The 23561-nt window shown below is 47.2% G+C and overlaps 1 protein-coding gene across 2 annotated transcripts in view; it reads left to right on the top strand.

Annotated features, from left to right (window-relative positions):
* SARM1 (sterile alpha and TIR motif containing 1) overlaps positions 1-23561 on the top strand; it is a gene marked incomplete at both ends in the record, with an annotated part of 29139 nt that overhangs the window by 5389 nt on the left and 189 nt on the right. Inside the window, 7 exons of one of the 2 annotated variants that reach the window (XM_080712490.1) lie at positions 2305-2923; positions 13018-13230; positions 13428-13519; positions 13618-13853; positions 16056-16158; positions 16229-16418; positions 23360-23481. In XM_080712490.1, the coding sequence (XP_080568616.1) occupies positions 2305-2923; positions 13018-13230; positions 13428-13519; positions 13618-13853; positions 16056-16158; positions 16229-16418; positions 23360-23481 (1575 nt within the window). Of the gene's footprint in view, positions 1-2304; positions 2924-13017; positions 13231-13427; positions 13520-13617; positions 13901-15991; positions 16159-16228; positions 16419-23359; positions 23482-23561 lie in introns of both variants that reach the window. The other variant, XM_080712489.1, reaches the window with a different exon arrangement.

Genomic DNA, 23561 nt, shown 5'->3' with positions numbered 1-23561 from the left:
TCGCAGGCAGTGTGGTCAGTGCGAAGTCTATAGGGCAGAGCTCCTCGCAGGCTGGGCCTCTGAATCACTGGGGATAATGGCATCTCGAGGACATCATTTGTGGGTGGGTGAGGCAGGAAGCCTTCGCCTCTGCCAGGAGCATGGCAACTCTCCTGCCTGCTCTGCAGGCCCCCAGGCTCTGCCTCGGACCTGTCCTCCCACAGGAGTGAGTTTCCTAAAACCCACATGACCAGGTCACTCCCTTCCTGAAGGTCTTCAGTGGCTTCCCATTTGCCTTCCAGATAAAGTCAGAATACCTCGAGGCAGCTGACAAGGCCACACTCTCCCCTTAACCCTCTGTTACAGCCCTGCGGACGTGGGGCAGCTTCTAGGGGCACCAGCCCTCCCAGCCTCCCAGCCTTTGCCCGCAGCTGTGTCTGGAGGACATCGGCCCTTCTCCTGGCTAATGCCCCCACCATCCTTCTGGCCCAAACCCATGGGCAGGCATGCGACATATTTCATGTGCATCTTTCTGTCTGTGTTCTGGTAAAATCTTTAATCTTGTTTTGTGTGCAGGTCCTTTCTTTCTTTTCTTTCTTTCTTTCTTTCTTTCTTTCTTTTTCTGGTGGTACTGGGGTTCCTGGAAGCCCTTCTACTTCCGGGCTACACTCCCAGACCTATTTTATACTTTTTTTTTAATTTTTTGGAAACAGGGTCTCTTAAGCCAGAGCGGCTGGCTTCGAACCTGCGCAATCCTCCAGTCTCCGCCTCCCAAGCGCGGGGATTACAAGCGTGCGCCACCACGCCCGGCAGGTCCCTTCAGTTTACACAAATGGTGCTGTGTAATGTAGCACATTCTGTTTCTGACTCAGTGTTTTGTTTGTTTGGGGTTTTCTTGTTTGTTTTTGCTTTCATTTTGTTTTGTGGTGCTAGGCATTCTACCTTCGAGCTATAACCCTAGCCCTATTTTTGTCTTTTATTTGGAAACAGGGTCTCACTAAGTGGCTGAGACTGGCCTCCAACTTGCAGTTCTTCTGTTTCAGCCTCCGAAGTACTGAGATCACAGGCCTGCACCCCCACCCCCTCCAGTATTAGGATGTTATAATGCTTCTTCCTGGTGCTGCTGCCACCTGCTCAGCCACTTCTGTCTGTTCCCAGACCCTCCACAAAGGGCACGTGCCCATAGACTCCAAACTCCTCACACCACAAGCGACACTGTGACAAGCATCTTTACCTACGTCCCCTCAGTGATCTGTGTGATACTCTTTGGGAGAAATTGCCTGCTCTCCAGATTAACTGCCGGGGGCCTACACCTCCACCCACAATGCTTTGGGGCATCTGTAGCCTTAACCCCGTCAACCTCCTGTATAATCCAGCATCTGGTTTTGCCCATCTGATAAGTGTAAAGTGAGAGTTACTGGTGTGTGTGTGTGTGTGTGTGTGTGTGTGTGTGTGCTGAGGGTTGAACCCAGGAGCAGCATTCTACCTTTGAGCTGCACCCCCAGCCCTATTTTAATTTTTAGTTCTGAAACAGGGTCTCACTAAATTGCAGCGGGCCTCACTAATTGCGGACGCTGGCCTCAAACCTGAGACCCTCCCGTTTCAGCCTTCCAAGTACTGTGTACCACCACATCCAGTTTCCAGTTGAGGCTGGTATTCTTATTTTCCTATTTATGAGATGAAGAAAGAGGAAGAGAGATAAAGGAAGGTACCCAAGATCCCTCCGTTAGAAAATAGAAGAGGCTGCATGTGGCTGCCTGCATCCGTAATTCCAGCCCTTGGGAGGCTGAGACTGGAGAATTGCATGTTTGAAGCCACACTCAGAAATTTAGTGAGACCCTGAGCAACCAGGGATGCCCTGTTTAAAAAACAAAACAAACAAACAAAAAGCTGTAGCTCAGAGGTAGAATGCCTCTGGGTTCAATCCCCAATACAACCAAAATAAACAAATACAAATAAAAGGGCTGGGGTGTAAGTGGGAGGTAGAATGCCCCTGGGTTTGAACCCCAGTACCCCCTCCCCTCAAAAAGAAAAAGGAATAGAAAGAGAAGGAACCAGTTCCCAAGCAGCCCACCCCAGACCTAGGCTCATACTGCTTCCCAAGGGGAGGAGGTAGGACGAGGGTGTGGCCAGGACAGGCAGCCTTCTCCTCGTGGGAATCCCGCACCCGCCAGGCCGGTGGAGAGAGTGGGAAGCACGGAGAACCGTGCTGTCCCTGGTCTCGCGCGACACTAGTGCGGCCCCAACGAGGTTAACCGGCCCTGGCCCCGGGGCCGGTTCCCAGCCGGCCGGACTCCTCCATCCCGGTCCGCTTTCGCCCGGCAGGGACCGGGTGGCGCGCATCGGGCTGGGCGTGATCCTGAACCTGGCGAAGGAGCGCGACCCCGTGGAGCTGGCGCGCAGCGTGGCAGGCATCCTGGAGCACATGTTCAAGCACTCGGAGGAGACGTGCCAGCGGCTGGTGGCGGAGGGCGCCCTGGACGCGGTGCTGTTCTGGTGCCGCCGCACCGACCCCGCGCTGCTGCGCCACTGCGCGCTGGCGCTGGCCAACTGCGCGCTGCACGGGGGCCAGGCGGCGCAGCGCCGCATGGTGGAGAAGCGCGCCGCCGAGTGGCTCTTCCCGCTCGCCTTCTCCAAGGAGGACGAGCTGCTGCGGCTGCACGCCTGCCTCGCCGTGGCCGTGCTGGCCACCAACAAGGAGGTGGAGCGTGAGGTGGAGCGCTCGGGCACGCTGGCGCTCGTGGAGCCCCTCGTGGCCTCGCTGGACCCCGGCCGCTTCGCCCGCTGCCTGGTGGACGCCAGCGACACGAGCCAGGGCCGCGGGCCCGACGACCTGCAGCGCCTGCTGCTGCTGCTCGACTCCTCGCGCTTGGAGGCGCAGTGCATCGGAGCCTTCTACCTATGCGCTGAGGCTGCCATCAAGAGCCTGCAGGGCAAGACCAAGGTGCGTGCGTCACGGCGGGTGGCTCAGGGGCCAGGGAGCGCCGGGGAAGGCTTCGCAGAGGAAGTGACATTCAGCTGGGATTGAAGAACACACAAGAATGAGGGGAGCAGGACGAAGGCTGGGAGGCCAAAAGGCAACACTCAAAGTGTGTACTTGGGGCCGGGCGTGGTGGCGCACGCTTATAATCCCCGCGCTTGGGAGGCGGAGACAGGAGGATCGCGCAGGTTCAAAGCCAGCCACGCTGGTTAAAGAGACCCTGTTTCCACATTAAAAAGTATAAAAATAGGTCTGGGAGTGTAGCCCATGGGAGTGTAGCCGGAGGTAGAAGGGCTTCCAGGAACCCCAGTACCACCAAAAAAAAAAAGTGTGTACTTGGATTGGGGGCCTGAGAGGCTTGTAAGCATTGGGCGCTGTTTAACAAAGATCACACTAGCTGCTGTGTGGAAAGGGGGTTAGCAAGGAAGAGACTGGCGGCAAGGGGACCCAACAGGAGGCTCTGGGAGGACGCAGGGACGTCCACAGAGGCAGAGAGAAGCAGACACATTCAAGAGGTGTTCAGGGATGGAGTTTGAACTCGGTGTCTGGAGGAGAGGAGGAGCTGAGGGGGACTCCTGGTCAAGAACAGAGGCAGCCACCTGAACAAGGTAAACAGGAAGAGAGTGCGTTCAGTGGGAAATGTTGAGCTTGAGGTGCCTGAGAGATACCCAGATGGGAAGCTCCACTGGGCAGCAGAACTGCCTGAGTCTGGAGACTGGAAAGGAGATGGTGGCTGGAGACAGAGGTTTGAGGGTGGGACATCAGTGTGACAGCCAAATAACTCACCAGCACCTCTATCCCATAGTGCCACAGTGCCTGTAATCTCAGTGGTGTGTCTATAATCCCAGCTATTTGGGGGGCTCGGGCAGGAGGATTGCAAAAATGAGGTCAGTCTGGGCAACAGGAGGCCCTATTTCAAAATACAATAAAAAGGCCAGGCGCGGTGGTACGCACTTGTTATCCCAGCATTTGGGAGGCTGAAACAGGAGGATTGCAGTTCATGGACAGCCTCAGCTATTTAATGAGGCCCTTTGCAACTCAGTGAGACCCTGTTTCAAAATAAAGAATAAAAAATAGGGCTGGGGGTATAGCTCAGAGGTAGACTGCCCCTGAGTTCCATCCCCAGTACTGAAAAAATAAAAAGGTCTGGGGATGTATGTCAGTGATAGTGTTTGCCTAGCATGCTGAGGCCCTAGGTTCAATTCCCAGTACTGCAAACACACACACACACACACACACACACACACACACACACACACACAAAACAAACCTCTCACTTGAGTCCAAAAGGATTCTGATGGCCTAGTCTAAAGCACAGCCTTTGTCCTGGCTTCTAGTCTCTGAGCCTCATGTTTAACCTCTGGAAACTGGATGGAGCTGGGCCACACAGTTGCAATTTTTACCCTGGATATGAGACTAGTGATAATTTCATTTCAAAAGGTTGTCAGTCAGCCAGGCGTGGTGGTGCATACTTGTAATCTCAGTGCTTGGGAGGCTGAGATAGGAGGATTGCACAGGTTCAAAGCCAGCCTCAGCTACCTAGTGAAGCTCTCAGCAACTTAGACCGTGTTTACAAATAAAATATAAAATAGGCCTGGCTGGCGTGGTGGCGCACGCTTGTAATCCCAGCACTTGGGAGGCTGAGACAGGAGGATTGCACAGGTTTGAAGCCAGCCTCAGCTACTTAGTGAGGCTCTCAGCAACTTAGTGAGACCCTGTTTCCAAATAAAATATAAAATAGGACTTCCGGGAAGATGGCAATGGAGAAAAGCGGCGTTTATGAGTCCCGCTAACAATTGATCTCTATTACCACAAAATCAGCACCTTTCATAGCCAGAAAATACCACCAGCAGAGAAATAAAAACTGTAAATAAAAGGGACAGAGAAAAAGAGGACTGGAAGAACAACCAGACATCAGAAAAGAAACCAGCCTGCAGTGCCGCGGCCAGAGCCGCAGTGCAGAGCCGTGCCAGCGCCATATTCCCTCGCAGCACCAGGCTCCAGAGAGGAGGGGGACTCAGAACTGAGCTCAAAACCAGAGACGAGATACGCCGACCTCACGGCCGAGGACACGGCAGCAGCGGCAAATTCACCAGACGGCTCCAGATCAGCACACTCAACAAGCCACCAGGTTCCAGAGAGGAAGGGTGGACACCGAGCGAGCAGCTGTGGAATAGCTGGGCGGAATTCAGCAGTTTTCTTTAGTGCAAGGAGTGTCTAAAGCTACCAGGGGCCGGGCTCAGCACACCCTGCAGGGACTCAGAGTGGAGCTCAAAACCAGAGAAGAAATATACCAGCCTCATGGCCGAGGGTGTGACAGCGGTTCCATATTGCCAGCAGCGGCAGCAGCGAGTTCACCGAGTCCAGTACAGCTCCATCAGCGCACTCAACAACTGTGAGTCAAATTGCAGCCCCTAGAGGAGAAATCCCAGTACTGCACTCCCAGGGACTTGCACAGATAGTCTCCCTGAGTCGGAGATTTTTGTAGTCCAATCCAGTGGGGGAGTGGCGGCGGCAGAGATATCACACCATAGTTGCAGCTCCCCATGGGAGAACGCCCAGCCCGGCACCTCCATGGTCTAAAGCAGCCTTGATTGACTCCCTGGGTCTGAGACTTTGTGATACAACCTAGTAAAGGAGTAGTGGTGACTGAGATACCACAGACTTGAGATCCAGAGCACCTTAAGTGACATCGTAGTGACCCAGGGAAGAAACCAGAGAAGGCACAAACTTCCAAAATCATGGGAAAGAGAAATAACAATGGAGCAATGAATGTCCACAACCCCACAACATCAGAACCTGATAACACAGAAATTCAGAGATCTCTAGAAGATCAAATCAGGAAAATAACTATAGAAATAATAGAGGACTTTCTAAAAGAATTCAGAGAGTCAAAAAGAGATAAAGGATGCAATCATTGAAGTAAAGGCCTCAATTCAAAGTATAAACAACAGGTTAGATCACATGGAGAATAGAATCTCACTCTAGAAGATCATCACTCCAAAAGTGAACGCATAGTCTCTAATTTAGAAAAAAAAAAAAAATCCGGCAGCAGGAATTTGACATTGAAGAAATATGGGTCCATTTAAAGAGAGCTAACCTAAGAATCATTGGAATAGAGGAGGGAAAATAAGGTGAAACCAAAGGGATCAATAATCTCTTCAAAGAAGTGATAGCAGAAAATTTTCCAAACATAGAGCAAGAGGTCGATACACAGGTCCGGGAAACTTATAGAACTCCCTTTAGACAGGATCGGAGAAGATGATCCCCACGCCACATAATTGTCAAAATGACCAATGTGGAAGCCAAGCAGAGAATCTTAAAGGCAACAAAAACAAAAGGCCAAGTTACATTCAGAGGCAAACCAATTAGAATCACTCCAGACTTCCCAAACCAAGTCATGAAAGCCAAAAGGGTGTGGAGTAACATATTCCAAACTCTGAAAGAAAACAACTTCCAGCCAAAAATTTCCTACCCAGCAAAACTTTCTATCAAATTAGACAGGGAAATAAAAAGCTTCCATGACAAACAGAAACTGAAGGAATATATGTCTTCAAAACCAGCGCTAGAGAAAATACTCAAGGAGATTAACTGCAAAGAAGAAATAGGTAATACACGCCAGAACCAAAGAAACAAGATTTCCCATTCAGCAGACAACTAAGCAAAGAAGAATAAACAGTATTTCAAACAGAAATAAAATCTTAACATGTTAGGAATTAAAAACTATCTCTCTATAATCACACTGAATGTAAATGGCCTCAACTCCCCAATAAAAAGACATAAAGTGGCAAAATGGATTAAAAACCAGAATCCATCCATCTTCTGCTTACAAGAAACACACCTTACAAGTAAAGATAGGAACAAACTCAAGGTAAAGGGCTGGAGCAAGGTAATCTATGATAATGGAACTCAAAGACAAGCAAGAGTAGCAACTATGATATCAGACAAGTTAGACTTCAAACCCAAACTTATTAGAAGAGACAAAGAAGGTCATATTTTACTGGTAAAAGGAATCATCCAGCAAGAGGAAATAACAATAATCAACATCTATGCCCAAAACATAGGTGCAGCTACTTTCATAAATCAGACTCTTTGTGACATGAAGTCACACATAAATCCCAACACAATAATACTGGGAGACTTCAACACACCTCTCACAACACTAGACCAATCTTCCAGACAAAGGGTCAGTAAAGATGTCTCAGAACTAAAGAACACCATTAACCAAATGGACCTGTTGGACACATATAGAATATTTCACCCAACTACAGCGGAGTTCACATTTTTCTCAGCTGCTCACGGAACCTTCTCCAAAATAGATCACATCCTGGGACACAAAATGAACACTAGCAAATTTAAAAAATGTTACATACTTCCCTGTGTCATTTCAGACCATAATGGAATAAAACTAGAAATCAACTATAAGAAGACCCAGAGAAACAACATAAACATGTGGAGACTGAACACCACACTTCTGAATGAAGAATGGGTCATAAAAGATGTAAGAGGTGAAATCAAGAAATTTCTAGAAACAAATGAAAATAAAGATACAACATATCAAAACCTCTGGGACACTTTGAAGGCAGTATTAAGAGGAAAATTTATAGCACTGAGTGCTCACATAAGAAAAACAGAAAATCTTCAAATAAATAACCTAACGACACACCTCAAAGCCCTTGAAAAGCAGGAACAATTGAACCCCAAAGCCAGTAGAAGACAGGAAATTATTAAAATTAGAGCAGAAATTAATGAAATAGAGCATTAAAAAACAATACAGAAAATCAACAAAACCAAAAGCTGGTTTCTTGAAAAAATTAACAAGATAGATAAACCACTAGCCAACCTAACTAAAAAAAAAAAAGAATCAACCCAAATTATGAAGATAAGGGATGAAAAAGGAGACATTACTACTGACAGTGTAGAAATCCAGAGGATTATCAGAAACTACTTTGAAAAACTATTCTCCAACAAAATGGAAAAGCTGGAGGAAATCGACAACTTCCTAGATAAATACAACCTTCCTAAACTGAGTTAAGAAGATATAGAACACCTAAATCAACCAATAACAATCAAAGAGATTGAAACAGTAATAAAGAGCTTACCATCAAAGAAAAGCCCAGGACCAGATGGTTTCCCAAGTGAATTCTATAAAACCTTTATAGAAGAGCTAACCCCAATACTCCTCAAACTATTTCGTGAAATAGAAAAAAACCGGGACTCTCCCAAATACATTCTATGAAGCCAACATCACACTAATACCTAAACTGAATAAAGACAGTTCAAGGAAGGAAAACTACAGGCCTATATCTCTGATGAACTTGGATGCAAAACTATTAAACAAAATACTAGCAACACGCATTCAAAACCACATCAAGAAAATCATACACCATGACCAGGTAGGGTTCATGCCAGGGATGCAAGGCTGGTTCAACATACGAAAATCTATACATGTAATTCACCATATAAACAGAACCAAGGACAAAAATCACATGATCATTTCAATAGATGCTGAAAAAGCATTTGATAAAATTCAACACCCATTTATTAAGGCAATCTACAATAAGCCCACTGCCAACATCATATTAAATGGGGGAAAACTTCAAGAATTGCCCCTAAAAACAGGAATGAGACAAGGATGTCCATTATCACCACTTCTCTTCAATATAGTACTAGAGACTCTAGCCAGAGCAATAAGGCAAGAAAAGGAAATCAGAGGAGTACAAATAGGAAACGAAGAACTCAAACTTTCACTATTTGCAGATGACATGATACTATATTTAGAAACCCCAACAAATTTAACCAAAAGGCTTATAGAACTGATCAACAAATTCAGCAAAGTATCTGGATACAAAATCAATCTTAAAAAATCAGAAGCTTTCCTGTACACTAACCATAAATCCACTGAAAAAGGAATTCAGAAAACATGTCCACTCAGGATCTCCTACAAAAAAATAAATACTTAGGAATAAACTTCATGAAGGAGGTAAAAGAGCTCTACAAAGAAAATTATAAAACACTGAAAAAAAATGAAATTGAAGAAGATCTTAGAAGATGGAAGGATCTTCCATGTTCATGGATTGGCACAATAAATATCATTAAAATGGCCATCCTTCCAAAAGTGATCTACAGATTTAACGCAATGCCCATTAAACTACCAAGACCATTCCTCACAGACTTAGAAAAATCAGTCCTTAAATTTATCTGGAATAACAAAAAGCCCAGAATAGCCAAGGTAGTTCTCAGCAACAAAAACCATGCAGGAGGAATCACAATACCTGACTTTATACTACAAAGCCAGGCGTGGTGGCACACACTTGTAATCCCCACACTTGGGAGGCTGAGACAGGAGGATTGTGCAGTTTGGAAGCCAGCCTCAGCTACTGAGTGAGGCTCTCAGCAACTTAGTGAGACCCTGTTTCCAAATAAAATATAAAATGGGTCTGGGAGTATAGCCCAGAAGTAGAAAGCCTCTGGGTTCCACCCCCAGTACCACCAAAAAAATAAAAAATAAAAAAATAAACTATACTACAAGGCCATTGTAATAAAAACAGCATGGTACTGGGAGAAAAAAACAAAACAGATACATAGACCAATGGAGCAGAATAGAAGACCCAGAAACAAGTCCACACACTTTCAGCCAATTGATTTTTGACAAAGGGGCCAAAAACATACACTGGAAAAAAGATAGCCTGTTCAACAAATGGTGTTGGCAAAACTGCTTAACCATATGCAGAAAATTGGAAATAATTCCACTTTCTCACCCTGTACAAAAGTCAATTTAAGATGGATCAAAGACTTGGAAATCAAACCAGAGACCTTGAAGCTCCTTGAAGAGGGCATAGGTCCAACACTGTAACACATAGGCACAGACAAACACTTTCTCAACAAGACCCCAAAGGCACAACAAATTAAAAGGCAAATCAATAGATGGGATTGCATGAAACTTAAGAGCTTCTGTTCAGCAAAGGAAACTATCAAGAACCTCAATTGAGAGCCAACAGAATGGGAGATTTTTGCCACCTACACCACCAGTAGAGGACTAATATCTAGAATATACGGAGAACTCAAGAAACTCAACACTAAGAAAACAAAGCATCCAATAGCAAAAGGGCAAATGAACTAAATAGACACTTCACAAAAGAAGAAATTCAAATGGCCAATAAATGCATGAAAAAATGCTCAACATCGCTGGCAATCAGAGAGATGCAAATCAAAACTACCCTGAGATTTCACCTAACTCCAACTAGAATGGCAATCATTCAAAACACAAACAACAACAGACGCTGGTGAGGATGTGAAGAAATGGGAACTCTAAGACATTGTTGGTGGGATTGCAAATTAGTGCAACCACTTTGGAAAACAGTATGAAGAATCCTCAGAAGAATGGGAACAAGTCTACCATTTGATCCAGCAATACCACTTCTGGGTATCTACCCAAAAAATAGGAAACCAAACTACCAAACTAATGCATGTGCACAATTCACCATAGCCAAACTGTGGAACCAGCCAAGATGTCCATCAACAGATGAATAAATTACAAAACTGTGGGATATGTACACAATGGAATTTTACTCAGCCATTAAAAAAAAAAACTCAGTTACATCATTTTCAGGGAAATGGATGGAACTGGAGGACATTATGCTAAGTGAGATTAGTCAGTCACAAAAAACAAGAAATCAGATGTTTTCCCTAATATGTGAGAGTTAGGGAGAAATGGGTCATAGGAGGAACTCTAGATGAAAAAGAAAATCCTATAGAGGAGCAAACAAGACAATCTAAAGGAGGAGAAAGGAGGGGGGAAGAGGAAAATCTCTAAAACACACAATGTACTTAAACATATCAAAGTCAACCACTAAGCCAAGCAAGGGAAGGACAGATGGGGAGGGAATGGGGTGGGAATTGGGTAGGAGTTAAATCAGTGATGTGTACATGTATGTACACACAAGGTTTTTTGTTGTTGTTGTTTTGTTTTTTTGATGGTACTGGGGTTTCTGGAAGCCCTTCTACCTCCGGGCTACACTCCCAGACCTATTTTATATTTTTGAAATATGGTCTCTTAAACCAGAGTGGCTGGCTACGAACCTGCACAATCCTGTCTCCGCCTCCCAAGCGCAGGGATTACAAGCATGCACCACCATGCCTGCCTACGCACAAGTTTTTTACCCCAGTATGATGTATGAATATAATGCACCAATAAAAAATTTTAAAAAATTATATATATATATATATATATATATATATATATATATATATATATAATAGGAGGTCTGGGAGTATAGCCCGGAGGTAGAAAAGCCCCTGGGTTCCACCCCCAGTACCACAAAAAATATAATAAATAAAATATAAAATAGGTCTTGGAGTGTAACCGGAGGTAGAAAGCTCCTGGGTTCCATTCCTAGTACAAGAACAACAACAAAAAATTGTGGGTATTTATTTGTTTTGTGGTGCTGGGCTTTGAACCCAGAGGCATTCTACCTTCAAACCAAACCCCAACTCTTTTATTTTGCTTGTTTTTGTTTACTGCACATTGTCCTCAAAACTGTGATCTTCTTGTCTCAGCCTCCCAAGTACTAGGATTACCATGCCTAGCTGTGGGTTTTGTTTTCAAACATCACATATTCAAGTTGGGCTCGATGATGCCTGCCTATAATCCCAGCACTTGAGGGGCTGAGACAAGAGGATCACAGGTATGCAGTAACTTAGCAAGACGCTGTTTCAAATAAAGAATAAAATAGGGGTGGCATGTAACCCAGACATAGAAGCCCCCTGGGTTCAGTCCACAGTACCATACACACACACACAAATTACAAATTCAAGATTATCCCTAAAATATCACACTCTCTCCTTTGCAATCTTCTGGGGCCCTTTGGGGCTGGTGATAGCTGGTGCACAGGAAGCACTGCATACCCCATGGCTTCTCTCATCAGCACCATAAGCTGCCATCGAGGGGTGCTCACAGGAGTGCATCCCACAGGTGATGTCACCCAACATGTGTCCCTTCAGATCAAAGTGAGACTGCATTAGGAGTCTCTGAGACACCAATATCCATTGTCCTAAGAGCTTCTGGTTCTTCTCTCTGTGTCCCAGAGTTGGGCCTGGGGGGTGGGGGTGTTCTATAAAGCATAGCATTCTGCTACGGGAGAAGAGACTTGGAGGGCAGTTAGTAGTGAGGTCCCAAGGACGGGATCTTGGCAGCAGTCCAGGCCACTAGCCCTGTCCCCCTTTGCCATCAAGACGAGTGAGTGCAGTCCCACAAAGACGTATGGGACTCCCACTCCATGCCCTTCACTGTGCCAGGCACAGAGCTCCGGTGGTGACTAAGAAATGTCCTCAGCTTACAGTCCTGTGCAAGTTGCATTGCACTGATGACACTGGCATTCAGGGTGGGTGCAGAGCCTCATTGGAAATGTGGGCTGAGCTCTGGTGGATTCAAAGCAGGCTGCAAGGAAGAGGTGCTGATCAATTTAGATTCCGATGGACCAGCAGGATTCCCATAAGCAGGATGGGAAAACTAAGGGTTTGGAGACCTAGAGGTGTGAGAGCACTGGCAGGTGTGTGAGGTGAGCTGGGAGCCATGCCCTGGGGCTGCAGCATACCTCCTGGTGCCCTACTGAGAGCTCAGATTTTATCCCAGGGTGGGTGGAATTGTAGAAGGGATGGGTGAAAGGGATCTGGTCAGGACTGGAAGGCAGCCAGGCGTGGTGGCGCATGCTTGTAATCCCAGCATTTGGGAGGCAGAGACAGGAGAATCGCAGTTTGCCAACAGCCTTAGCGACTTAGTGAGGCCCTTTGCAACTCAGTAAGACCCTGTTTCAAAATAAAGAATAGAAATTAGGGCTGGGGATGTAGCTTGGAGGTAGAATGCCTCTAGGTTCCATCCCCAGTATTGAGAAAGAAAAAATAAAAGATAATGAGCTGCAGAAGGGAGAATCTAAGGGATGGGTTGGCAGTGGGTGTAGGCAAGGTGAGGGCAGATGGGAACTTTCAGCCAGACCGGGAGGGGGGCGTGGCTGGCGAACTGGTGGACCCTCGACGACCTCTCTTCTCCCCTTCCCTAGGTGTTCAGCGACATCGGCGCCATCCAGAGCCTGAAACGCCTAGTTTCTTACTCCACCAACGGAACCACGTCTGCGCTGGCCAAGCGCACGCTGCGCCTGCTGGGCGAGGAGGTGCCCCGGCGCATCTTGCCCTGTGTGGCCAGCTGGAAGGAGGCCGAGGTCCAGACGTGGCTGCAGCAGATCGGCTTTTCCCAGTACAGCGAGAGCTTCCGGGTAGAGCCGCGGGGGCCGGCCTCCTTTTGAGGGTGGGGAGCCGAGCCTGCATTCAGCCACGGGGGGCTGGAGGGCCCCCCAGCTCTGGTCTGGGTCCCATTCGCCTCCTCCACTGCCCCCCGGTCCCCTCCCCTTGCATCTCTGGCTTGAGGTCTGAGGGCAGAGAAAAGCTCTTCCTCATACCGGACCCTTCCCAGGAGCAGCAGGTGGATGGCGACCTGCTTCTGAGGCTCACGGAGGAGGAACTCCACACCGACCTGGGCATGAAATCGAGCATCGTCCGCAAGAGGTAGGGACCCGCGCCAGCGCGACCCCTCCAGGTGTGAGTGGCCGCTCCCCGCCATCAGCCAGTCCTGACCTCGATGTCTTTTCCTCCATGGGCTGCAGGTTCTTCAGGGAGCTCACGGAACTCAAGACTTTCGCCAACTACGCTACCTGCGACCGCAGCAACCTGGCCGACTGGCTGGGCAGCCTGGACCCGCGCTTTCGCCAGTACACCTACGGCCTGGTCAGCTGCGGCCTGGACCGCTCGCTGCTGCACCGCGTGTCGGAGCAGCAGCTGCTGGAGGACTGTGGCATCCGCCTGGGCGTGCACCGCACCCGCATCCTCTCCGCTGCCCGAGGTCAGCCGGCAGCTCCGGGGCCCCACCCCAACCCTGGCCCTGGAGGGGTGACATGGGCAGGGCCCATGAGGACAGAGCCTTCGTGGGAGGGACTGAGCTCTACCCGGGTCAAACAGGGCTCTGGGATTGTAAAGACGAATATGTTGCACTTTGCCTTCAAGAAGTCCCCGTTCTGGGGTGGGTAGGGAGTGACCGTTTGGCAGGTGTGAGTGGGCAGCCCTAGGAGGGAGCATGCCCAGGGAGCCCAAAGGAAGCTGTCCAGCTAGTTCTGTCCTCCCCTGTCCAGCTAGGTCTGCAGTTCTTAGAGGAGGGGAGGGTTTAGGAAGATGGGCAGCTCCCTCACAGCTCGTGCATGGGAGCTTATAGCAAGGGTGTACCTGGGCACCCATGGGACTTACCCTAGTAGCCGACAGCCTACAAAGTATGGGTTCAGGAAGTGCTTCACAGTGGACTGGAGTACTCTAACAATCCCCTTTATTTATTAACTTGCTTTCATTTACTAATTTACTATTTAGCTAGTGTTTATGATAAATGTTATATGCCAAGTTCTATAGTAAGGTTTTTTGTCTGTTTTGCTATTGGGGACTAAACTCAAAGGTGTTCTACCACTGAACTGTATCTCTCAGCCTTTTTTTTTTTTTTTTCCAGTACTGGGGATGGAACCCAGGGACATTCTACCTCCAAACTATACCCCCATTGGCCGGGTGTGGTGGTACACACTTGTAATCCCTGTGCTTGGGAGGCAGAGACAGGAGGATCACGCAGGTTCGAAGCCAGCCGCGTGAGCTGGCTTAGGAGACCCTGTTTCCAAATTTTAAAAAATGTAAAAATAGGTCTGGGAGTGTAGCCCGGAGGTAGAAGGGCTTCCAGGAACCCCAGTACCACCCAAAATAATAATAATAATAATAATAATAATAATAATAATAATAATAATAATAAATAAAAACCAAACTATACCCCGACCCAATTTTTTATTCTATTCTTTTTTTTTTTTTTTTTTTTTGGTGCTTAAGGTTGAACCCAGGGGATTCTCCCTCTGAGCTACACCTCTAGCCTTATTTTTTTATTATTTGGAAACAGGGTCTCACTAAGTTGTGGAGGGCCTCACTAAGTAGCTGAGACTGGTCATGAACATGTGACCCTCTGTCTCAGCCTCTCAAGTACTGGGATTACAATACTGTGCCACCACATCTGGCTTATTATTATTATGTTGTTGTTGTTGTTGTTGTTATATAATTATTTTGGTGCCACTAGGGATTGAACCTAGAGGCATTCTATCTCTGAGTTAAACCCCCAGCCCAATTTTTTTAATTCCTTATTTTGAAACAGGGTCTCACTAAGTTGTGGAGGGCCTTGCTAAGTTGTTGAGGCTGGCTTCAAACCTGCGATCCTCCTATCTCAGCCTCTCAAGTGTGTGCCACCATGCCTGGCTTAATCTTCATTTTTGAAACAGGGCCTTACTTAGTAGCTGAGGCTGGTTGTGAACCTGCGCTCCTCCTATCTCAGCCTCCCAAGTACTGGAATTACAAGTGTGTGCCACCATGCCTGGCCTTCTGAAAACATTGGGGTATCTGATGTTCAGTAGGTTTGTTGTGTTAAATACATTTTTAACTTAATGATATTTTCAACTTATGGCAGGCTTTTTTTTTTTTTTTTTTGCAGGTCTGGGCTGGAACTTAGAGGCATTTGACCTCTGACTTACACCCCCTGCCCACTTTTTTTATTCTTTATTTTGAAACAGGGTCTCACTGAGTTGCTAAGGGCCTCACTAAGTAGCTGAGGCTGTACGCAAACCGCCATCCTCGGGTCTCAGCCTCCTGAATGCTGGGATTACAAGCGTGAGCCACCACACCAGCTTTTTTTTTTTTTTTTTTTTTTTTTTAGTGGTACTGGGGATGGAACCCTTCTACCTCCGGGCTACATTCCCAGACCTATTTTATATTTTATTTGGAAACAGGGTCTCTTAAGCCAGAGAGGCTGGCTTCAAACCTGTGCGATCCTCCTGTCTCTGCCTCCCAAATGTGGGGATTACAAGCATGCACTACCACGCCCAGCCAGGCTTACATTTATCAGAACCTAAGCCCTTTCAATGGAGCAAGCTCCTTGCCCAGGCTGGACTGACAAGGCTGGGTGGACAGGGACCAAGTGGTGAGTGCCGGGAAGGGGGATCCCTCAAGGTGCTGCCTCTTTCATTGACCACAGAAATGCTACACTCCCCGCTGCCCTGTACCAGCTGCAAGCCTGGCGGAGACAACCCAGATGTGTTCATCAGCTACCGAAGGAGCTCAGGCTCTCAGCTGGCCAGGTAAGGAGGGGCAGGCAGGCAGCCTGGGCCTTGGGGCAAGGCCACTGTGGTGATGCAGGACTCTCTGCAGCCTCCTGAAGGTACACCTGCAGCTGCATGGTTTCAGCGTCTTCATCGATGTGGAGAAACTGGAAGCAGGCAAGTTCGAGGACAAGCTCATCCAGAGCGTCATGGGTGCCCGCAACTTTGTGCTGGTGCTGTCGCCTGGGGCACTGGACAAGTGCATGCAGGACCATGACTGCAAGGACTGGGTGCACAAGGTAGGTGCAGACCATGCCCCTGTGGTCCCAGAATTGTCCCAGAGCTCAGCAGACAGGGTCTTCCTCCCATCCCTCCTTTTCTGCACACTCCAGCAACACTGGGCCCCAGAGCACCTCCCTGGTCCAGCTGGAAGTTGAGAAGTTCCGACTAGAATAGGGTTTTAGCAAGACATTTGGGCTTTCTGAGCCTCAGTTTTTTCATCTACAAAATGGGGATAACTTGCCTATCCTAGTCACCTTGTAAGAGTGTTCTTAAGGTCAGAGTAGGATGAAAATGCTTTGAAAAATAACCTCTGAAGGACATGAGAATATAGTGATGGGTGGAATTAAGTCATTGTTAGAGCACAAAACGCTAAGTTTGAATCCTGACCCTGGCCTTTTGCAAGTTACTAAACCCCTTAGGAACTTCATGTTTGTTACTGGAAAGTGGGGACAATAATTGTGCCTCATTCCCTCAGATATTGTTATAAGGGTTAAAAAAGCGTCATTGGTATGTGCTTAGCAGAATTGGAGGCACTTAGTAACTGCTCAGTAATGATAGCAATTGTTATTATTTATTTTCTGTGGTGTCGGGGATTGAACCCAGAAGCATTCTACCTCCAAGCCATGTTCCCTGCCCTGTTTTGTTTTTTTACTCTCACTAAGTTGTTGAGGCTGGTCTCAAACCTGCAATCTTCCTGTTCTCAGCCTCTCAAGTACTAGGATTACAGGTATTCACCATCATACCTGTTCTTATTAATATAATTACTATGACAAATACATATGTTTAACTTACTATTGTACTTTCTACACATGACATATAGTAGGAACTTAGAATGATTATAGAATGGGTGAATGGATGGGTTCATATCACGTCGTCAGGCTAGTAATTACTAATCAGCCAGAAGGAATTAGGATTGCAGTAGTCATCTAAGATGGGGTCTTGTCCTCAAGCAGCTGAGGGTACACAAGTAGGCCCAACGGCCCAGGTGTGGGAGCGTGCACCTGTAGTTGCAGCTACTCAGGAGGCTGAGGTAGGAGGATCACTTGAGTTTAGAGTTTGAAGCCAGCCTGGGCAACGTGAGACCCCATCTCCTAAAGCACTCGTGCAGCCAGGAGTGGTACACATCTGTAACTCCAGTACTTGGGAGGCCAAGACAGGAGGATTATAGGTTTGAGGCCTGTCTTGGAAACTTAGGAAAACCCTCAACAATTTAGGGAGACTCTGTTTCCAAATGAAAAATAACAAAAAACAGTGGAGGGTATAACTCAGAGGCAAAATGCTCCTGGGTTCTATCCTTAGTAAGTTCCCCAAGAACTTATAGGATAATTGAACCAATGATTAAAAAGATGAGTGATTCTGAGGCATATCTGCTAGGTCAGAAGACTTCTCCTTCATCAAGTTTCCATGCTAAGCCAGCTGAGTGATCTTGAACAAGCCATTCCTTTCTTGGCCAGTCTGAACCTGTGCTGTGAGCAGTCTGTACTGTCTTTGGTTCTGTGTAATTCTATATTAAATAAATGTCTAAATGTTCCCAATAAACCATGGCAGGGTCAAAATCCACCCAGAGGCCGGGCGTGGTGGCACATACTTGTAATCCCAGTGCTTTGGAGACTGAGACAGGAGGATCACAGGTTCATAGCCAGCCTCAGCTACTTAGTGAGGCCCTCTAGTGATACCCTGTTTCAAAATAAAGAATAGCTGGGCGTGGTGGCGCACGCTTGTAATCCCAGCATTTGGGAGGCTGAGACAGGAGGACCGCAGGTTTGAAGCCAGCCTCAGCTACCAGGTGAGGCCCTCTGTAACTTAGTGAGACCCTGTTTCCAAATGGTCTGGGAGTGTAGCCCAGAGGTAGAAGGCCCCTGGGTTCTATCTCCAGTACCACAAAAAAAGTAAATAAAAATAAAGAATAAAAAATAGGGCTGGAGGGTGTAGCTTGGAGGTAGAATGCCCCTAGGTTCCATCTCCAGCACCACAAAATTAAATAAATAAATAATAAATAATCCACCCAGATGCTCAGCAGAGAGGCAGCAGGGCTTGGCTGAAACAGCCCTGGACCAGGACTCTGAAGGCTTGAGTTACAAGCGTGGCCCCTCCTGGGGTGAGTGTTTGCGTGCCTTACAGGGATGACCCTACTTCTCCCTGAGCTTTCTTCTCTTCGGCTATAAAATGTAGAGGCTCCCAGAAAGCAGTTATGCAGGACTTTCCCCAGGAAGGCTCCACTGCACATGGGGGCTTGGCATAGCTGCGGTCCCAGCAGACAGCGAAGGCGGGTGGGGAGGCAGCGGCCTTTGCCTTGGACTGGTCCCAAAGCCTCCATCATCCCTCTTTGGCTGTGTTTAGTGCTTAATTGCTTCTGGTTTTAATACTCCTTTCCCCGAAGCCACAGTTAGTGGATAATCGATATGGAAAACCACAAGTGAACTGCACTCAAGAAAGCCCAGCTCTGTGGTTCCCCCTTGAAAGAACAAAAACATTCAATAAGCACTTACCAGAGTGCCATTAATAGTAAGAAATACCGTCAGATCAACCTTGTAAAGGTTTTACTGGGCTGGGCATGGTGGTGCACACTTGTAATCCCAGTGCTTGGGAGGCTGAGACAGGATCCCACAGGTTCGAAGCCAGCCTCAGCTACTGAGTGAGGCTCTCAGCAACATAGTGAGACCCTGTTTCCAAATAAAATATAAAATAGGTCTGGGAGTATAGCCCTGGAGGAAGAATGCCTGTTCTTTCTTAAGCAAGCGCTATATGCTAAGCGCCATTCTTTTTTTCAGGTCTGGGGATGGAACCCAGAGGCATTCGACCTCCGAGCTATACTCCCTGCCCTATTTTTTTATTCTTTATTTTGAAACAGAGTCTCAGTAAGTTGCTAGGGCCTCACTAAGTAGCTGCGGCTGTCCGCGAACTGCGATCCTCTGGTCTCAGCCTCCCAAATGCTAGGATTATAAACGTGCACCACCATGCCCGGCTTCTAAGCACCACTCTAATCACTTGTCATGGAAAAATGCAGTCATTCCATGCAAGATAGGGACTGTCAATTTTATTTTATATATTAGAAAACAAAGGCTTTTTGGATCTGTTATTTTTGCCTCAGTTCACATAGCCATGTATAGGCAGGGGTTTGGGAAAGATACTGAGAAATGAGGTTATTAAAAAACAGACATGGAAGCCAGGCGTGGTGGCGCATGCTTGTAATCCCAGATTTGGGAGGCTAAGACAGGAGGATCGCAGTTTGCAGACAGCCCCAGTTACTCAGTGAGGTCCTTCGCAACTCGGTAAGACCCAGTTTCAAAATAAAGAATTAAAAAAAAAAATAGGGCTGGGGTTGTGGCTCGGAGGTAGAATGCCCCTGGGTTCCATCCCCAGTACCACAAAATAAATAAATACATACATACATACATACATACATACATACATACATAATACATAAATAAATACATAAACAGACATGGAGCCGGGTGTGGTGGCACACACTTGTAATCCCAGCATTTGGGAGATTGAGACAGGAGGATCGTGGTTCGCTGACAGCCTCAGCTACTTAATGAGGCCCTTTGCAACTCAGTGAGACCTGGTTTCAAAATAAAGAATAAAGAAAATAGGGCACGGGGTGTAGCTCGGAGGTCAAATGCTCCTGGGTTCCATTCCCAGTACCACAAGAAAGAAAGAAGAAAGGAAGGACGGACGGAAGGGAGGGAGGGAGGGAAGAAAGATGTGAGGATATAGATGAAAGGGCGGGTGGGGATGCCTGTTCCAGGTAAAGGAAATAGCGAGGCAAAGGCCCTGTGCAGAGAGAAAGGTGGCAAGTGTAAGGGCTGCTAGGTCTGTGTGGCTGGAAGGACATGGAGGCATGGAATTGAGAAGTGAGCTGTGACCAACCACAGAGGGTAATGTTGTGAAGAGTTTCACGTAGGGTGTGACATGATCAAATTTGTCAGATTTGCATTTTTCAGAAAGTAGCTAGATGAAGCCAGGCGTGGTGCACACCTGTAATCCCAGTATTTGGGAGGCTGAGACAGGAGGATCATAGGTTCAAGAACAATCAGTAAATAGTGAGACTTTCATCAACCTAGTGAGACCCTGTTTCCAAATAATAAAATAGGGCTGGGGGTGTAGCTCAGAAGTAGAATGCCGCTGGGTTCAATCGTTCAATCCCCAGTAACACACACACACACACACACACACACACACACACACACACACACACTGGGGGCGGGCAGGTCAGAGGAAGAGGAAAACGGCAGAGTTGAGAGATAAATCAGGAGAACAGTGGGCAGGGCTCAGGGAGGATCAGCCTGAATGCAGAGGTTCATAGTGGATTTCTTCTGACACCAAATTGCGTGGGACACCCCAGTGGATATTCAATTCAAATCTGGAGCGTCCACCGCCACAGGTTGAAGAGTTGAGGCCCACAAGCCATCACACAGTCACTAGTCATGGGTCCCGGATGCCCAGGCCACCTCTGCCCACTTGGCTATAAATTTGGCAGCTCCCATGACCACCCGTCTCTGCCCCACTTGATAATTCTGACTCACATGACTCTGAAGAGCACTTCCCTTACTGTCAGAGGGGTTTGTGACGAAGGTGGGCATGCAGCTTCCATGCCGCCTTCCTGACTTCTCCAACCCTGGAGCTCTTCAAACCTCATTAATTGGGGGATTTTATGGAGGTTAAATTACATAGCCATGATGGATTAAATTATCAATCACTGGGGATGAGCCCTCCCGGGAAGTCGTGGGATGGGGCTCAAACTCCAACCCTCTAATCATGTCTGGGTCTTTCTGGTGAGTGGCCGTCTTCCTGAAGCTCTCAGAGCTGCCACTTCCTCTCACCTCTGCCTAGGAGTCATCTTACTTTTGTCTGTGTGTGGTAATGGGGGATCAAACTCAGGGGTGCTGTACCACTGTCACAACTCAACACTTTTTATTTTGAGACAGTCTTCCTAAGTTGCTCAGACCGACCTCAAACTTGTAATAGAGGCTGGGATTATAGCCATGAGCCACCATACCTAGAAAAAGACACATCACTCCGGAGACTCCAAGAGTTTTATTTATTTATATTTTTAACTTCTTTTTTCAGTACTGGGGATGGAACCCAGGGGCATTTTGTCTCTGAGCTATACCCTCAGCCCTATTTTTTATTCTTTATTTGGAAACATGGTCTCACTAAGTTGCAGAGGGCCTAAGTGAGGTTGGCTACAAACCTGCGCTCCTCCTGTCTCAGCCTCCCAGGTACTGGGATTATAAGGGTGCACCACCATGCGTGGCCAACTCCAAGGGTTTTAGGAGCTCTGTGCCAGCTCTGTTACAGGACATATATAATACTTTTACTTCTGGGTTTCATACACACACACACACACACACACACACACACACACACACACACATATATACACATAAATATACATATATATCACCATACCACCAATATATCTCACCATACCACAAATATATAGATATTTTTGTGGTATGGTGATTGAACCCAGAGGGATTGTTTTGCTGGGGATTGAACCCAGGGGCATTCTAACTCCAAGCTACAACCCAGCCCTATTTTTTTTTATTGTTTTAAAACAGGGTCTCGAGGCCGGGCATGGTGGTGCACGCTTGTAATCCCAGCACTTGAGAGGCTGAGACAGGATTGCATAGGTTCGAAGCCAGCCTCAGCTACTTAGTGAAGCTCTCAGCAACCTAGTGAGACCCTGTCTCCAAATAAATTATAAAATAGGGCTGGGGGTATAACCCCAAGGTAGAAAGCCCCTGGCTTCCACCCCCCCCCCCAGTACAACAAAAAATAAAATAAAACAGGGTCTCGCTAGGATGATGAGAATCTCACTACTTGATGAGGCTCTCCTCAAACCTGCAATCCTCCTGTCTCAGCTTCCCAAGTACTGAGATTACAGCCACACATGGCTTTGTCTATTTTTTACTTTTTGTGGTACTAGGAATTGAACCCAGGGACATTCTAACTCCAAGCTACAGCCCCAGCCCTATTTATTTGTTTGTTTGTTTATTTATTTTTCTATTTATTGCAGGTCTGGGGATGGAACCCAGGCACATTCTACCTCCAAACTACAGCCCCCGCCCTATTTTTTATTTTTTATTTATTTATTTATTTTGGTGGTACTGGGGCTGAAACCCAGGGGCTTTCTACCTCCGAGCTATACTCCCAGACCTATTTTATATTTTATTTGGAAACAGGGTCTCACTACGTTGCTGAGAGCCTCACTAAGTAGCTGAGGCTGGCTTCAAACCTGTGCTATCCTCCTGTCTCAGCCTCCCAAGCATGGGGATTACAAGCGTGGGCCACCACACCTGGCTCCCCTGTCCTATTTTTATTCTTTATTTTTTGAAACAGGGTCTCACTAAGTTACGGAGGGCCTCACTAAGTAGCTGAGGCTGTCCATTAACCATGATTCCCCAGTCTCAGCCTCCCAGACTCTGGGATTACAAGGGTGTACCACCACGCCTGGCTTCTATTTATTTATTTATAATTTTATATTTTTGTGGTACTAGGGATGGAACCCAGGGGCATTCTACCTCTGAGCTGCACCCCCAAGCCCTATTTTTTAAATTTTATTTTGAAACAGGGTCTTATTAAATTGCAAAGGGCCTAAGTACCTTAGGCTGGCTGTGAACCGTGATCCTCCTGTCTCAGCCTCCAAAATGCTAGGATTACAAGCATGTGTCACCATGCCTGGCTTTATTTTTTGTTTTGAAATAGGGTCTTGATAGGCTGCTGAGAATCTCATTGCATTGCTGAATCTGTCTTCAAACCTGCGATCCTCCTGTCTCAGCCCCCCAAGTACTAGAATATAGGTGTGTACCACCATGCCCAGTTCAGGTATCAATTTAAAAAAAAACACACGCCATAATGGAGAAAGGAAGTGAGGGCCCACCAGGCACCTCCTTGGCCCCACAGTCCCTGGATGAGACAGGAGTATTTTCTTTTTCTTTTTTTCCTCTAGGAGATTGTGACTGCTTTAAGCTGTGGGAAGAATATTGTGCCAGTCATCGATGGCTTCGAGTGGCCGGAGCCCCAGGTTCTGCCGGAGGATATGCAGGCTGTGCTTACCTTCAATGGCATCAAGTGAGCCCCAGGGCCCCAGGGCCAGAGAGCCAAGGGGGGTGGGTACCAATCACCCCCGCCAGCAGTACCGGGCTAGACAG

Source organism: Muscardinus avellanarius (assembly GCF_963383645.1).
Source record: "Muscardinus avellanarius genome assembly, chromosome: 16".
Classification (NCBI taxonomy): Eukaryota; Metazoa; Chordata; class Mammalia; order Rodentia; family Gliridae; genus Muscardinus; species Muscardinus avellanarius.
Note: the sequence above shows the minus strand (reverse complement) of the source record. Positions and strands in the feature narration are given on the sequence as shown.